The sequence below is a fragment of the Cyprinodon tularosa genome, unplaced genomic scaffold (genome assembly GCF_016077235.1).
Source record: "Cyprinodon tularosa strain WSP-4 unplaced genomic scaffold, ASM1607723v1 ctg270, whole genome shotgun sequence".
Taxonomy (NCBI): domain Eukaryota; kingdom Metazoa; phylum Chordata; class Actinopteri; order Cyprinodontiformes; family Cyprinodontidae; genus Cyprinodon; species Cyprinodon tularosa.
Genome location: NW_024038975.1, coordinates 335878 through 354106, shown reverse-complemented (window position 1 = coordinate 354106; position 18229 = coordinate 335878). Strand labels below are relative to the sequence as shown.

Genomic DNA, 18229 nt, shown 5'->3' with positions numbered 1-18229 from the left:
GATGTCACCATAACACATGAAGACAAAAACTACAGTTTTCACATATAAATATAGATTTTATTTTTAACTAGGCATTTATCTTTTATAGCACAAATTTCTAGTGTCAGGATGTTTGTAATTTTTGTGTCGCAGCATGAATGTTTACACAAACAGAAGCGTTTGGTTGATTCCACTGCAGATACGTAGCAAAAAATAGGGGTTAATTCAGAAAACAAGCGCAGTGACATTTTTAAATGTAAAGTTACATTTGTGATATAAAAAAAAAAACAGCAAAAAATATTTGGTGTTTTCTTTTAGTTAAACATGTTTTACTCTTAAGTATTACAAGTGAGATACACGGAAGAAAAAACATTTCCAGTCACTATGGCTGCTGATTGACTGCTGAGCAAGACACTTTTTTGTAAACGTGCAAAATACATTTTACGCTTCTTTAAAATACCTGTGCTTTACAATAGCATGTGGAGCGGTTCTTTATCTGTTATTTAGTATCAAACATCTCGTCATCAAGCATGAGCACATCACATAAGCAGTGTTTGAGAAACAAAAAGTTTTTAACTGAAGTGGTAAAAAAGCTCATTGTTTGCAGCCATAAACTGACAAGGATGGATTCTTCTTAACAGCTTTTGTAGCTCATTGGAATTTAAGACATCTGCATGCATCCATGCCAAAAAGGGGACTCTAAAACAATCAAATTAAACCAGCTGCAAAAGGGAAGATGTAAGCTGAAACATGGCTGATCATCATCTGTGTATGTTTGCAGCCAGAATTAATCCATATCTTCCTCTTATTTGAAAGAAGCGAGAGATATGAGAAAGAGGACTGTGAAAGTGACTGAGGGACACAGGTTGCACTTTTGTGATGCTTTAGACATTGCAGGCCACACTGTGGCTTACATCGCCGTTGACTCCACCTCTGATGCTATTTTCCACATTGGGAACGTCGTAGATTGTGTCGTTGAGCACGTCGTACGTTGTGTCATTCTGCATTTCATCTGCGCTTTCGCTCGCTGTGTCGTGGATTTGGTCGTTGGATGGCTCTATATGGGCAGAAGGCTCCGTTGTTGCCCTCCCCATCGGCCTGCTCTGATGGGATGCTGAGGTACATAAGTAGCATAGGAAGGAGGAGCAATCCCAGAGGCCCTGCGTCATGCTGGAGGAAAAGAGCCTCCGGCAAGGATGGCAAAACTGGTAGAAGACCAGCATGAAGAAGATGGCGATGGCGTAAGCCAGCAGCAGCTGCAGCACAAGCAGCGGGGCGTAGATGAACTCGTAGAAGTCTGTTTTGTAGATGTACCAGAGCAAGAGCAATGAGGCGTTCTCTACAAAGCGCACCATGTAGTACACGGCCATGCGATACCAGTTCTGGGACTTGTTGATGAGGTCCGGGTCGCTCAGCTTCACTTGCACAGCAGACCAGCAGAACATATTGATGCCTGCATAGAGGAAAGTCAGCAGGCACAATACGATGGTGGTCCCCACCCTGGTGAGGGTCTTCTCTATGTTCTCCGGGAACGGAGAGTGACTCTGCCAGAAGAGGATCCAGGGGTAAAAGAAAAAAACCACAAAATTCAAGAAAACCACAGGAAGGACCCAAAGCTGCAGTACGGAGCTGAACAGAACCAGGACCACCACACGTGTGGCAATCTCAAAGCTCCTCCACAGGAAGATGCACAGGTAGGCCATGGGTCCAATATCCACCTCATAGTCATCGTATTTGATCTTAATGGCAAGGATGTTGCATCTCAGTGCTCCGTACACAATGGACAAAAGGGAAATGACCATCAGAGTGCCTAAAAGAAGAAACACATAAGTATAAGCAGCACATTATTTAAAGAACAGGTTTTTTTTTTTTCAAGGACTTCATGCACTTTTCCTCATCCTTTTATCTCAACCATAAACCTGAGTGAGTTCAGGATGGTGCCATTAATACAAGTAGTGAGTGGAAGAAAAATGGGGTTATTAAAGGAATAGTACACCCAAAACATGATTAGCCTTCATTTTCTACTCACCCCCATGCTGAACAACACTCTGGAGTACTTTTTTGATATCTCAAATGCATCTGGAGATCTGGGAGGCTTCTTGCTGTCATTTAAAGTCATTTAGAATGTTTTTAGAGCATAAACAGTAGTGTATAGGATTTCCTGAAAGCGCGTTCACGACGCTACGGAAACCGCGGCAGACCAACCCAGATGAAAGTGCGCATTCAGCTCAGCAAAGAACTCATGCTCTTCCTCAACACTGAAGTCCTCAGAGATTTTTCTTTTGTTGTTTCTTTCTTTGCACAGGTAAACAGCACATTTCTTCTTCTACGCTTGCATTATCGGCAGAGCAGACGCTGAATGCGCACTTTCATCTGGTTTGGTCTGCCGGCTTCCGTAGCGTCATGAACGCGCATGTGCGCGCTTTCAGGAAATCCTATACACTACTGTTTATGCTCTAAAAACATTCTAAATGACTTTGTTTCGAGTAAATTCTGGATGCTACCCACTCAGGACACTTGGAATACATTGGACGAGCAGTATGGAGGAATATTGACACGTTTTTTGTGGACTTTTATGGACCTTTCTGTCTCGGGCACCATAGACCTCCATTATTTGAATGTCAGCAGACAGCAAGAAGCCTCCCAGATCTCCAGATGCATTTGAGATATCAAAAAAGTACTCCAGAGTGTTGTTCAGCATGGGGGTGAGTAGAAAATGAAGGCTAATCATGTTTTGGGTGTACTATTCCTTTAAAGATGTTACAGGTCTGTGAGGGCCAGACATCTTGCTTGCTTGTGTTAACAAATAAAACCTTTAAAAATCCTACAAAGTAATTTCCTTGTTATATATGAATCTCTAATTTCCTTGACTAAATACCCCCTTGCTCAACACAGATTCCCTTGGATATTTAATAAACTGCAGCATGAAACTAGGTCCACGTTTACCCATATTAAATAATTAATCCATATATACCTATCATTTTAAGGGAGCATTCTGACCTGGTGCATTGTCTGTAGAGGGGACAGTGGATTTAGAAAGTATCCCTATGCAAACCTGCAGAGAAGTGGGGAGCAGTGAATACCACACGTTGATAGTGTTCACTGCTCCACTCTAACCTCGTGCTACTCGATAGAATAGAGGTGTTGTTAAACAGCAGCACCGCATGGAGAGAGTGGAATGATGAACACTGAAAAAATCTGAACTTTATTGTGTAATTGCATTCAGAGATCGGTTGTGGTTGTGACGTACGTTAAAGAAGTGTATCTGATTTATTCCAGTCAAAATGGAGTATAAGGAAAATAATGTTAAAGGATGAAATAAGGAATGCTCTGAAGAGGTTTTTAGGTGGCTCTACAAAAGCCGTTTTAGTTTAGCCCGTGGTCAATTAAGCAGCAATCTGTAATCTTCTGTTTCACCTGTCCTTTTAGTGTGAGGGGCAGACCTTGACAGGAAATGTTATCAGGTTGCCAGGGGTAATGGCAGGGAGGCTGATAAACTCTGAAACAATCATTTCACTAAATAAGGTAAAAATGCCCAATGGTTTATTCAATGCCAGCACAGGAATGACTTAAGTTATGCAAAAACTTTATTTCAGCGCAGAACTAACGTCTGCTGGAATGGCATCATCAACAGTGGTTTTACCTGCAAATATCGAGTAGCACTGAAAAGTAGATCATTTTTATTCAATTCAGAGCTTAATGGGGGGAATATTTGACCGCTGGGTGATCTAAAAAAATCATCTTTAATATCTGAAACAAAAGTAGCACACATTGTGTTTTTTTGTATTAATTATTTTTTATACATTATTTTAACTACATAAATCTGCACTAACCATTCAGTCAATTTCCTGAGTTTTTTCACATGGGTCAAATGTCATCGTAGCTGAAGCTCCTCCTTTGATTACGAGGTCTGGGGTGTAAACACTGTGCATCTTAAAGGTATAGTGGAGGATTTTCTTTTTCCGGGTGGGTCGTCAAAATAAGTGGTCGTCCTAATCGTCAATCACTCTGGTGATATGTTTACGTAAGGCCATCCTTCGTGCTCGTCCGGTTAGCTATCTTTTACTGCGCATGCGCACTTTCAGGCGTACATGTGTGGCGAGCTACGGTTTCAGACAGTCATTGAAGCTCACCGTTCTCACGGCATTTTGAATTGAGAAAGCTTCCTGGATGGGAAGCAAAACATCTTCAAATTTGGAAAACAAAGTCCAGTGGTTAGTTTTTTTAAACTTTTAAAACTTATTTGGAATGACCATGACCTGGATGACTGTTTGTTCTTTACTAATAAGTGTTTATGAAATATGGAGATAATCATTTTAAATATTATGTATTGTAACTGCTTAATGTAAACAGTTATAATACATGGCTTGACGTCTCTTGTCTTAGAACGATTGTAACTCAACTCTGTTTTGGAATGTTATTGGTTTGGACTCCCATTTAGGCCACTTTAGGTTTGCATAGGGACCTTAGGGACATGTCCCTACCAAACTTTTGGAGCGACCTAGCTGTCCCTACCAATAATTTGATGTAAATAACATGTTTATAATTTACAACACAGCATTTTTGCAACATATTAGACTACGAAACTAGTCCCAATTAAAAAACAAATTATTAAATATTATGTACGCTAAAACTGCTGATTACATTTCTGTAAAGAAGCAGGAGAGAGTTTTGATATGTGGAACCAATGTTAGCATCTCTAAATAATATTTAATTCTGAAGCATAATACATTTTATAAAAAAAAACTTTTTTCTCTTTTATAAAACTTAATACTTTGTGTAAGGCAGAAGTTCTGAAGACTGCTGGAAAAATGGACAAGCAAAGAATTTAAGCTATCAAAAATCCTGATTCTTAGACACAGCCAACTGAAAAAGATATATCACATATAGATAATCACATATATTGTGATTTTTGGATTATCTTTTCTTAGATAATGTCCATCACAGTTGACATGCACCTATGATTTCAGACCCCTCCATGATTTCTAAATGGGAGAACTTGCAAAATATCAGGGTGTTCAAATACTTATTTCCTCACTATATCTCTAAAAGTTACTCAAGTAAATGCATATAGCTACTACACACCTCACAACAACAAAAAATGTGTGATTTGTCTTTCTACTCTTTGGACTAATTTTACTGACTACAAGCTGAATAAATATGACTTCAAGGCAAAATAAAAAATGGCCTCATCACAGTTCATTCACAGAGTGGTATTTTGCCTGATTAATGCATGTCTGACAAATTACCATAAGATCTGTCTGTATTGTTTAAAATCTAAAAACTCTTGGCTTGACAAGCATTTAGAGAGAAAAGCAGCATTTTCATCATCGCACCAGTGGGGCTGTTACATAACCCCACTTGGACTCAACATCCAGCTCTGCCCACACTGTAGCACACTTATGACAGACTCATATTAATCCCCACACACACACACACACACACATCCACCACACCTCCTCCTCACCTCTTCCAACAGATACCCCTCGCTGCAGCACACAGATGTAGAGCTGCAATGTGAGCTGGGGAGCCGATCCCAGGAAGGCCTGAATCACAGATGTGCGGGAGAATGCTGCACGGTGCGTGAACAGTTTCCCCTCGGCCTGTCCCACCTGCCGCTCCACCTCCACTGAATGCCCCTCGCGGGGCATCTGCTTCTTTCTGGTGATGCTGACATAAGGCTCTTCCACTTGGCCCACGCTGCCGTAGATGCAGAACGCCTCCAGACACCTGAGACGAAGAACAGAGAAGATTAACTGCTGCTGCATCATTATTGTCATTTCTATTTCAGACACATATACATATATATACATATATATATATATATACATATATATACACACACAAATAAATATACATATAGACATATACATGTATATATCTATATACACATAAACATATATATATCAGGCTTTTAGCTAGGAATATTTCATAGGATGTACACCTTAGGGGAGGGTTGGCCTAGTGGGTTGGAGCAGTGCGCTTGTGCTCTGAGAAGGTTGCAAGTACCCGGTTCGATCCCCAGGGTTAAATGCAAAAAGTTTATTTTGTTGCTGTGTACTTGTGACAGAGTAATAATAAAATAAAAAAAAAATGTTAAAAAGCTGGAATCTTGGTGTACCACAGCTTCAGGCTTTGTGCGGCAGCGCAAGCTTCATAGGAATTGTTAACTGTTAGAATTGGAGATAAAATTCAAACACACAAAAAAGTATTCAGTACATATTGAAAAAACAATAACAAAGAAATTTACAGTTCTAAATTTATACCTTACTTTAAATTAATCTTGCTGGAGATTCCCAGCAATTCCAGGTTGAAACCAGTGTTAACAAATTCAATGTTGTTAATCTTTAACAAAATTTTATGCAAGACATTTCTTGCCTGATTGCTCTTGAAGAAGCTGGAGATTGCTCTTTCTTTGGTTATCCCTTTTTTACGCTCTTAATTTTCCCGAAATTCACAAACTCCTCATCAGTTTTGGTAAAAAAAAAAATGTAATAAATAAATCCTAGTCCACAAACATCCTTCTTCACGTGTTCACATTTATGGATTGCACCTAAAAATATCAAATATATTTTCAATTCAAACTATAGATAAAAAATAATACATTACAGCAAACAATAGCTTAAATCTGAGGTCTCCAACAGGGGGTCCACGACCCCTTGGGGGTCCACAGAGGTACTGAATGGGGCTTGCGAAAGTTTTGGTTGAGTTTTTTTTTTTTATTCCTCGCTGCAAGTTTTTCCACTAATTGAAATGTTTTTAAATAAAAATTAACATGAACTCAACACACTGTAGTAAACAGATAAATGGAGGCAGACGATGTCTTTGAGTCATCAATGCACACATTCAACGAAACACTGGAGCTCTTTCAAGCTGGGCCCAGTTTCATTCACAACACCTGTCCCAGCTGTGCATGCTCGTGTTATCATTGGTTCATTATTACCTCCACTAACTTTCATAAATGAAGAATTTCAAATTAGTTTATTCATAAGGCTGGTCACCAGCTTGCAAAGTGCCTAGAGTGTCTGTGTTCTTGAAAGTTCAGACACCTGCGAGGTATAAAATAGTGCTAATGCACGTCTATAACAACCTCTTTCACCTTGCTGGCAGTTCAGTGTGATTGAAAGGCAGTGGTGGACATCACTTGGAGACAATAACCCAATAAATTTAAGCCTGCACAACTACAGCACAATGCAGGACCATACATGTGCAGCAGCAGAGAAACGGTTTCATCATCCCCAAGAAAGCAAAAAAGAGAACTTAAAAGATTATGAAACTGGAGACATTATAACACAAGGATAATCATAGAGCAAACTTTCTGCAGGTGGAAGGAGCTAATAAAGAAGGGAGATTTTAAAATGGACGCTGAAGTTGCCATGTTTCTTCTTGAGGAGTTAGTGAACTGTGCTGCCTAAATTAGTGTAAAGCTAACTTTTTCCATTTGATTTAATTAGACAGTGTTGCTCGTTATCATAAAAAAACAAAACATCCTGTAAACATAAATCAGTGTTATTGGTACAGAATAGGTTTACATGGGTTTAGAAGCTTCCAAAGCCGTGGTGGCTCTTGGTCACAGTAAATGCCGGCTTGTAAAGACTTCACTTCACATGAAATGGTCATATTTGTTTTGTCAAGGCTTTTTTGACACACGGCGGCTACCGTTGCCCCAATGCATGTTTCAGGCAGGGACTCGCTAGATTATACTGTTCATTTGAGCAAAATACCCCATTTCACCACTAAATAGCAGTCATTCTTACACAATATCCCTTTAACTTTCACTTTAATTCTATGTTTTCTCTGAAATACTTTCACTTCATTATTGAAGTCCTTTGTGTGAATAATGTTTTGTGAAAAGTAAGAGCTGTAAATGCATTTCAGATGCAACATATGATATAACCAAGAAAAACTAAAATCATCCACACTGTAAAAGCTTCAGTTTCAGCCTCCTTGCTGATGGTAAATTTAATCTGAATGCAAGAACAAGATTGGTCACAAGATTGAATTTATGTTTCCCTTATCTAGTCTAAATCTCATTTACTTGCAAAGATTTGCATATTCAGACACCTCTACGTAGTAACAGTATTAAACATTGAGTTCCCTGGTCTCCAAAGGTTGGATCCTTTTCTGCCTAAGGGATGCAGCCTCCCTCCAAATGAAAAAAGGAGAGACTTATTGGTTTAATGAAATCCAAATGAGTATTCATTAGTCAGCGAGCCAGTAGGTAATGAAGTTGCTAACACTATATAAACGATTAATAGATGGCAATCATGGCCATGTTGCCTCAAGCTAGAGAGGAAAATGCCCCTAAAAGGATGTTTCAGTGAGACCACATGCCCAAACACACCAGTCACCAGTACTCCAGCAACATGCATATTATTGATTTGCCTTTTCTGTCCCTGGATTATAAGGGTAAATTAGTGTCTGTAGCAGCTGGTTGCAGATTTTATCATGTAGGACCTGAAAGATGAATGACTGTAAAGTTATTAGCTAAGATGCAAGCTAGAAAGGGCTTGTTTAAAAACCTGATCTAAGGTTTTTTGAATGCAGTTTATATTTGAAGGGTGTAAAAGATGTCAAAATCAATTAAAGATTCAAAAGCATAAACAAAAACTCACAACTTCTTACGAATAATGAAAAAGTGTTAATAAATTCATCATTTTACTTTATCAATAAATATACCTAATTTAATATTAATGAGGACATCCTCAAATAATAAAAGAAGGCTTTGTTCTAGCACAGCTACGGTGAAGTGATTTATAGTGTTTGTAATTACTAAGTTAAAACCTCACTTAGGCTGTTTTGAGATCAATACTTCTATTAATCAATAAAATATGGCAACATTAGCCAATGCCATAGCTGCTCAAATATGTTGTAATTTGATCTATAAACATTCAATATATTTAGGTTTTTATATCATCAATATATTCATCGCAGCTTTTACCATTATTTAATATATACATTCAGTGTTTACTCGTTTCCACAGAATGTCTGCATGATGCTGCAGATGAAGAAGCTGCAGAAGCTCAACAGCCTGAGGTAAATTTACCACCAGGGTCATTTACAGCTGCATTGAATAGTTTGTCATTATGGAGGTCAAAAGAGCCATCACTGTCAGTGAGAGTCAGTTATTTTCCAATCCAATATTAAACCAGGAAGAGCAGGCTGTGGCCAAAAGAGCTGTGGGTCTAGCAGTGTTGATCTACAGCCAATTAAACAACACGACAACAGGATTTAAACCAGAGCTGTGCTGAGAGACCAACTGTTCATCTGTATAACAATGGGTGACATGCAGACTGGGTATTACTGAAGCTCTTAAATATGAGATCTACATATTCCTCTAAAACTTATACACATTTCCAGAAACAACATTATATGGAGTTATCAATCCATTCCAATTAAAGCAAGAACTGAAGTAAAGAAAGGAGCAGAGAGGGCACAAGAAAGGAGCAACAAAAGGAAGGCAGACAAAAAAGGCAAACATGGAAGGAAGGAAGGAAGGAAGGAAGGAAGGAAGGAAGGAAGGAAGGAAGGAAGGAAGGAAGGAAGGAAGGAAGGAAGGAAGGAAGGAAGGAAGGAAGGAAGGAAGGAAGGAAGGAAGGAAGGAAGGAAGGAAGGAAGGAAGGAAGGAAGGAAGGGCAAAAACTACTTTCTACTAATCCAGACTGTGAATATCGTACTCAACTTCCAGCAGCAGCACAAGATTGTTTTAAGTCCTACCTTGCTAACAGGAAACAATTGTGTAACTAAATATGATTAAGTAAATGCCAAAAACAGTTGCATTATTTTTTTCAGTGTAGGACGTCTCTTTTCCTCTTAAACCCACCTGATACTGAAGTGCCTGACCGCACCGGACTGTATTTATACCGCAACACATGGCAGGTTTCAACATGATGGTGAGCCGTTTAAACACGACACCAATAGCAAAGCAGAGGGAGAAGTGGACGTTGCTGCTACTTGAGTAAAGATTGCAACCAGGAGATGAATAGAGGGAGCGTGCGTGAGGAGGGGGGCTGTAAAGCTTAAAGTAGCCCGATGGCTTGTTGTGCTAATATACTAGAGTATATCCATGTCTAGTGAAGGTGAAGAATGATGAAGTGTGTATGTATGGAGCACGTTTCAGAACTTGGGATGTCTGTAACATGTGGTGGTGCACTATCACCAATGGTTCCATTCAAGGTGCGCACTCACTATCTTTCCGTGTCTGATGTGTGATCACATACTACTGAGAATTGCATAATTGTATCTTTTTGGCCGATTTATGGAACTGTTGCCGTGTCCTCAACCTTTATCACGTGTTGTACTTCATATGGGGCCCACCCAGATAATGTTGCTTACGGGCCTATTGTTGTGTATTACACCATTGCTACTATAGAACATTTAATCCAAATTCCAGCAAACAGTTGGCACGTTTTGCTCAGGCAGGAGAAACTATAATCTAAAAGGTTGCAGTGAGTGGAACATGTAGATGACAAAGCTTCTCCTGATGTAGAAATTCAATAATATATCTTTACTGCTCTCAAGCAGACAATTTGTCTCAGACATGCAAATGTTCAGTATTGATACTGCTGTGGATACAGCAGGATAATGATGCATCTGACCTGCTTTGCATCAGAGGTGCATGCCAGTTTAATAAAGATAATGGTAGTTTCTCCCTGCTTTGAAACGTTTTTACCAAAGTAACATTACTGAAGTAATGTTAAGCAATCACTAAAATTGGAGAAAAATCTCTTAATCTACCAGTGAAACAGAATGAGGGGTGCAGACTTTAAGTAATACAGAAAGCCATTTTGGACATTAACTGTGCATTGTCCAGTGCAGCCATGCACCTGATACAGACCATTATAGTTTAAAATAATTGGTAAAGCCCTAAATCTAAACCTAAAACAATTCCTTATTCCCCAAACACATTCATTAACTTCTGTGAATGCAACTTTGAACTTTAACAAAATATTTCTTTAGACTGGAAAACATACTAAGTAAATAGTAGGGATTAAGGCCAAAATGATTTTGCCAAAAATCTAAAGTGCAATTATTTTTAACCAATATTACAGATGCAACTGATTGATTTTTTCCATTGCACAAACCTTAAGCTTGTAGATGGTTCAACCCAGGCTTTCAGTTTTTCAAAAACTTGCTTCCCCAGAGTCCATTGTTGCAGGACTTTATTGTAAAATGTGTGTGAAAATGTTTTACTTCTACCTGTATGCATGGATCTACATACTAACTGAAACCTTCTCTACCTTTATGTGTGGCAACAAGCTGACTTTAAGCATTTTACCGCCATCTAAAGGGCTGGAGTGAGAAATATGTAATATAGTGCGAGTAATATTGATAGTGATTGAAGATTATTTTGTAAATGCAATTAATTCCCCAGCCCTAGCAGGGATACATGTATCCACACAGAAAGTTTCTTTAAAGCAAAGCTAAATGCTAACTGGTTTTTGGTATCACAATTGTCAGCAACAGCATTCCAGAAAAAAAATATATTCCTGAAAAGGTGCAGCTCTACTTTAAAGTGAAAAGCCATTTCACATTGGAACCAAGACGGTAGTGCTTCAATACCCTGGTAAATAAGATAACTTATCTTTTTGATGCTACAGTGTTAGAAGGGAATTTGCTACAGCTATTCTTCTTTCCTGCAAAATACATTTTTAAACAGAGCTTGACTATTATGAAAGAGAAAAAGACAATTTGTTGTCCTATGTTTGCTGATGATATCATGCTGCATAAGTTGGTCTCTTTCTGCCCTTGGTTTTATGTAGCCATCTGTACTGAAAGATGTTAAACCTCATAATCTAGTGACCTGAAACTGACAATATCTGGGGAGATCACAACCACATCTGACTCTACATAATGTCATAGTTACTCCCATAAATATTGATTAGCAGCTTCTATAATCGGTTTGAAAAAAATGTTTGATGTAACTTTCATCCTTTAGTTAACTCTCCCTCCTAGATTCATTTAAATACAGACTTTGAGTTCAAGATGACCTCAAAAAAGAAAAAAAAAAAAAAAAAAAAGCTACAGGAAAAAAATGGAGAAAGTGAACTTTGACCTGAATAGATTTTATCTAACTTCTGCTCCAATGTCAACTTTTGCATAAAGAAGCTAAAAAAAAAACAATGAGGATTTGAGAGGAAAATAAGTTGGTTTAGAAATTAACTATTTCTAACCAACAGCTGTCAGTGCCACTGTTGTGACGGATAGTGATAAGTGCAGTTGTGCACAAGTATGATGAGGAAGTGCTGCTTGGAGCAGTGGCAGACATGCTTGTGCTGTCAGTGATAAGCAGCCTGCAGTGACATGAACTATTCTTAGAACCGTGCTTCGCCCAGGGAAGATGTAGATGTCTGAAGAAGAGTTATCATTCAATGAACACTGGAGGGGATACGGACCGTTATAGGTCAAAATGACTGAGGCTGCTGCTGGGGAACAATGTGAGAACAAAACAGGGTGTCACAGTCATAAACAGAACAGAACAGTCTCTCTGCTGAGGAATTGCTCACAGAGACCTTCTTCACTGACTGAGTCATTAACTCCACATTTACTTCACTGGTATGGCTACAAATAGCAACGCTTGTTATTTTACAATAATTACAGACAGCTACACCCCCCTAACAGTTTTAACACTTGCATGCTAAGATATGTTCTAATTCTGCATGGTGCTTTTGTGGTTCCTGTTTAGGCCAAGATAATACAAACACAGATATTTAATAAGACGACTTTCCTCTGCCCTCTACTGACATCTGACAAAGAAGAAGCATTTTTTTTTTTTTTTGAAAAAGTAATTACAGCTGACATTTTAAAACATCATTCCAGGAACAGTGTACTGGAGATCTTCATAATCAACTAAACATATACATACACACACATACATATATATATACACATACACACAAACGCATATATATATATATATATATATACACTATATTGCCAAAAGTATTTGCTCACCCATCCAAATTATTGGAATCAGGTGTTCCAATCACTTCCATGGCCACAGGTGTATAAATTCAAGCACCTAGGCATGCAGACTGTTTTTACAAACATTTGTGAAAGAATGGGTCGCTCTCAGGAGCTCAGTGAATTCCAGCGTGGAACTGTGATAGGATGCCACCTGTGCAACAAATCCAGTCGTGAAATTTCCTCGCTCCTAAATATTCCACAGTCAACTGTCAGCTGTATTATAAGAAAATGGAAGTGTTTGGGAACGACAGCAACTCAGCCACGAAGTGGTAGGCCACGTAAACTGACGGAGCGGGGTCAGCGGATGCTGAAGCGCATAGTGCGAAGAGGTCGCCAACTTTCTGCAGAGTCAATCACTACAGACCTCCAAACTTCATGTGGCCTTCAGATTAGCTCAAGAACAGTGCGCAGAGAGCTTCATGGAATGGGTTTCATGGTCGAGCAGCTGCATCCAAGCCATACATCACCAAGTGCAATGCAAAGCGTCGGATGCGGTGGTGTAAAGCACGCCGCCACTGGACTCTAGAGCAGTGGAGACGCGTTCTCTGGAGTGACGAATCGCGCTTCTCCATCTGGCAATCTGATGGACGGGTCTGGGTTTGGCGGTTGCCAGGAGAACGGTACTTGTCTGACTGCATTGTGCCAAGTGTAAAGTTTGGTGGAGGGGGGATTATGGTGTGGGGTTGTTTTTCAGGAGCTGGGCTTGGCCCCTTAGTTCCAGTGAAAGGAACTCTGAATGCTTCAGCATACCAAGACATTTTGGACAATTCCATGCTCCCAACTTTGTGGGAACAGTTTGGAGCTGGCCCCTTCCTCTTCCAACATGACTGTGCACCAGTGCACAAAGCAAGGTCCATAAAGACATGGATGACAGAGTCTGGTGTGGATGAACTTGACTGGCCTGCACAGAGTCCTGACCTCAACCCGATAGAACACCTTTGGGATGAATTAGAGCGGAGACTGAGAGCCAGGCCTTCTCGTCCAACATCAGTGTGCGACCTCACAAATGCGCTTCTGGAAGAATGGTCAAAAATTCCCATAAACACACTCCTAAACCTTGTGGACAGCCTTCCCAGAAGAGTTGAAGCTGTTCTAGCTGCAAAGGGTGGACCGACGTCATATTGAACCCTATGGATTAGGAACGGGATGTCACTTAAGCTCATATGTGAGTCAAGGCAGGTGAGCAAATACTTTTGGCAATATAGTGTATATATATATATATATATATATATATATATATATATACACTCACCGGCCACTTTATTAGGTACCCCATGCTAGTAACGGGTTGGACCCCCTTTTGCCTTCAGAACTGCCTCAATTCTTCGTGGCATAGATGCTGGAAGCATTCCTCAGGGAGTTTGGTCCATAATGACATGATGGCATCACACAGTTGTCGCAGATTTGACGGCTGCACATCCATGATGCAAATCTCCCGTTCCACCACATCCCAAAGATGCTCTATTGGATTGAGATCTGGTCACTGTGGAGGCCATTTGAGTACAGTGAACTCAATTTCATGTTCAAGAAACCAGTATGAGATGATTCCAGCTTTATGACATGGCGCATTATCCTGCTGAAAGTAGCCATCAGAAGTTGGGTACATTGTGGTCATAAAGGGATGGACATGGTCAGCAACAATACTCAGGTAGGCTGTGGCGTTGCAACAATGCTCAATTGGTACCAAGGGGCTCAAAGAGTGCCAAGAAAATATTCCCCACACCATGACACCACCACCACCAGCCCGAACCGTTGATACAAGGCAGGATGGATCCATGCTTTCATGTTGTAGACGCCAAATTCTGACCCTACCATCCGAATGTCGCAGCAGAAATCGAGACTCATCAGACCAGGCAACGTTTTTCCGATCTTCTATTGTCCAATCTCGACGAGCTTGTGCAAATTGTAGCCTCAGTTTCCTGTTCTTAGCTGAAAGGAGTGGCACCCGGTGTGGTCCTCTGCTGCTGTAGCCCATCTGCCTCAAAGTTCGACGTACTGTGCGTTCAGAGATGCTCTTCTGCCCACCTTGGTTGTAACGGGTGGTTATTTGAGTCACTGTTGCCCTTCTATCAGCTCGAACCAGTCTGGCCATTCTCCTCTGACCTCTGGCATTAACAAGGCATTTCCACCCACAGAACTGCCGCTCACTGGATGTTTTTTCTTTTTCGGACCATTCTCTGTAAACCCTAGAGATGGTTGTGTGTGAAAATCCCAGTAGATCAGCAGTTTCTGAAAGACTCAGACCAGCCCTTCTGGCACCAACAATCATGTCACGTTCAAAGTCACTCAAATCACCTTCCTTCCCCATACTGATGCTCGGTTTGAACTGCAGGAGATCGTCTTGACCATGTCTACATGCCTAAATGCACTGAGTTGCCGCCATGTGATTGGCTGCTTAGAAATTAAGTGTTAACGAGCAGTTGGACAGGTGTACCTAATAAAGTGGCCGGTGAGTGTATATATATATATATATATATATATATATATATATATATATATATATATATATTCACACACACATATCATTCTAAGAAACATACCATGGAAATCACAAGGTAGGTATGAGCATCTCACAGTATAATAGGTTACTTTGTCCAATCTAAGATTTTATATGATATATATACACATATACACACACAGATATATATATATATACATATACACACACACACGCACACACATAAATACACACACACACACACACACACATATGTATATATATATATATATATATATATATATATATATATATATATATATATATATATATACATAACATTCTAAGAAACATAACGTAGAAATCACAAGGTTGGTATGAGTATCTCACACTATAATAGGTTACTATGTCCAATCTAAGGTTTTTTTCTGGATTGAAATTAAAAATACTTTAGATAAATTTATTGCAAGCCATGTATACACTAAATTCACTTAAGTAGACACATAGACACATAGACAGATAATGCCATAGTCTACACAATGTATGTTTCATGTCATTCATTTTACATTCTATAAACCAAAAGTTGCTTGAAAAGGAGTGGAAAATAGGCAAACCTTTTAACTCCACCCCTTATTTATACATATGGTTGCTGGAGTTCCTGCTTATATCTATAAGATATAAGTTTTGATTTGTAGTTTATGAAAAAAAAATTGTAAAAACCCTGATTAACCTTGAAACCAGTAACTAGAGCTAGACGTTTGTTTGTTTTTTTCCTAATTCAAACACCACTTTAGAGTTGCCACACTTGTAAAGATTCCCTGGCTAAGTGTCACATAAATAAACACCAACAGGCTATTGTAAGATCCAGACATTAAATTTACTGATTGTGAATAAATCCATAACATTTTGTCGAACACCAGGTCCATTTACAGCAATGATGTAAGTTACCTGGTGTATTTTTTATTGAAATAGGCAGTGTTGCAAATGTTGGCTTTAACTCCTCATAGTTGGCCTTATCTCGGTACATCTTGGTCTCGTTTGGTATGGTCTTGACTAAACCACTATTAAGTATGCTACAGGGTTGTTTACCAAAAGCATTATGTATGCCTGTACCATTAAAAGGTGAAAACAGGCAAAAATATAAAGTGACATAGTTGGAATTTCTCATGGCATTTGTATGTTCCTAAACATTCTTTACGACCTTTAGTTTTCCAGCCACTATCACCTCAGATGAGGTTAGATATATTGCAACAAAATTCCACCTGATTAATTAGATTTTCAGCCTGTGAGCTTTATAAAAAAAAAAAAAAAAAAAGAGTTCCCAAAGAGTTCAATCAGTTATCAGAAATTGGGAAAAAATATAGTCAAACACCCTTTTCACCGTTGTGGGTTGCCTTGTGTTTGCTGCATAAAATCCAAATAAAATACAATGTAGGTTCTTGTTGTCCTGTGAAATGAAATAGTCAATATATTACGAGGAATACCACCACAAGCTACAGTAAAATGAAACCAGGACAAAAAAGAATCCCCAACAAGTCAGCTGTCAACTGTAGCTGAAGAATTAGGGTGAGATGTTGTTTTTTTCACCAAAGTGGATCAACTGCTGTTTGTACAATTGATCCCACTGTCTGTGTGGGTGTATGCACAACAGGGAGGTTTCTAAAGAGAAAGATTAGTCTTGTGTTATTTAATCAGATGGTCAAGAAGAACCATCAGGATGCATGTATATTAGGTAACAGACCATGCAGGTTTAGGTGATCTTTATGCTCCTGCATCCTTGCAGACATTAATTAGACAATGATAGGCAATGCATTGCATGATTCAGAAATAAACTGCTTTATGTCATTGGGAATGTGGAACTTATCGATGCCTTTAATGATCAGACTTCTGATCTAAATGACACTGGCACGCATTCACGCTGCATTAATATCAGGACAAGACAGAAGCTTAGAAAGGATGCAATCAACTACATGTGCGCAGAGCGAGCAGATCAACGAAACCAAGCAGGTTTTTATCAAAAACCACATTATAGGGACATGTCCCTCTGCGCACAGCTGCATCTCCAGAGACAAATACACCAACTCTGACCTGACAATGGGACCGAGCTGCAGGATGTGCAGCAGCAGAATGAGCGGTCTGTCTCTGCTCAGGTCCCGGTGGATGAAGGTGAGAGTCAGCTGCACCAGGACGGACGGGACGAGCGTGAAGAGCAGCGTGAGTCCCTGCCAGATCTGGTCCCCTGCGGAGCGGTACGTGGAGCTGAGGTACAGGGCTGCCGTGGTCTCCGCCGTGAACAGAGACACCGACACAAAGATGGAGCTGGGGAAGCGCATCCTCGCTCACTCCACTCCGCCATCCGGGGGGAAGCGGCACGCTGCTTCACCCCGGTTCCTCGCGTCCATAACGGGAACCACCGAGCCGTGTGGACGGCGTCGAGGCACCATACGGGGACGCCGCCTCAGCAGCTGCTAATCAGCGAACCAAGGAAAGAAAGCTTTTCTCAGCCAAGGGTTATGTCGAGGCGAGGCGGCAGGGGGCGCTGCGCCCTCTATGGTAGATAGAGATGATGGACACTGCAGTGAAGTGATCTGGATCTCCTGTTTACTGATCCTGGACCTGAGGTTCAATTAACTGTAGATCCTCTTAAACATAGATAAAGCCTTTCCAGCGAGAATAGGTGTGATTCCTTGATAAATTAATCACACTTTCACCCTTTAGAAATAACCACCACCCAGTCTACCAATCAGGCAGAGTTGTCCATGTACCCATATCACAGTTAAGACATGAAGCCATTAATCAAACGATCACCTCCATAAAAAAATCATCTATTAATACTTCTCTACCACT

The 18229-nt window shown here is 39.9% G+C and overlaps 1 protein-coding gene across 1 annotated transcript; it reads right to left on the bottom strand.

The window, feature by feature from the left end:
* Window positions 1–35: 35 nt before the first annotated feature.
* On the bottom strand, window positions 36–17914 carry xk (X-linked Kx blood group (McLeod syndrome)). The gene is made up of 3 exons (XM_038289688.1): window positions 17471–17914; window positions 5447–5709; window positions 36–1789 (listed from the first exon to the last, which is right to left on the bottom strand). The coding sequence occupies exons 1-3, from the start codon at window positions 17713–17715 to the stop codon at window positions 864–866; spliced, it is 1434 nt and encodes a 477-aa protein (XP_038145616.1). The 5' UTR covers window positions 17716–17914; the 3' UTR covers window positions 36–863.
* Between the last annotated feature and the right edge of the window lie 315 nt (window positions 17915–18229).

Bases quoted from the DNA above. Each gene is read 5' to 3' on its own strand.
- xk (XM_038289688.1), bottom strand. From the start codon at position 17,715: ATGCGCTTCCCCAGCTCCATCTTTGTGTCGGTGTCTCTGTTCACGGCG. The intron at 5,710-17,470 runs GTCAGAGTTGGT...TCTTCGTCTCAG, and splicing joins CAGCTCGGTCCCATTGTCAG to GTGTCTGGAGGCGTTCTGCA. The intron at 1,790-5,446 runs GTGAGGAGGAGG...TTCTTCTTTTAG, and splicing joins AGGGGTATCTGTTGGAAGAG to GCACTCTGATGGTCATTTCC.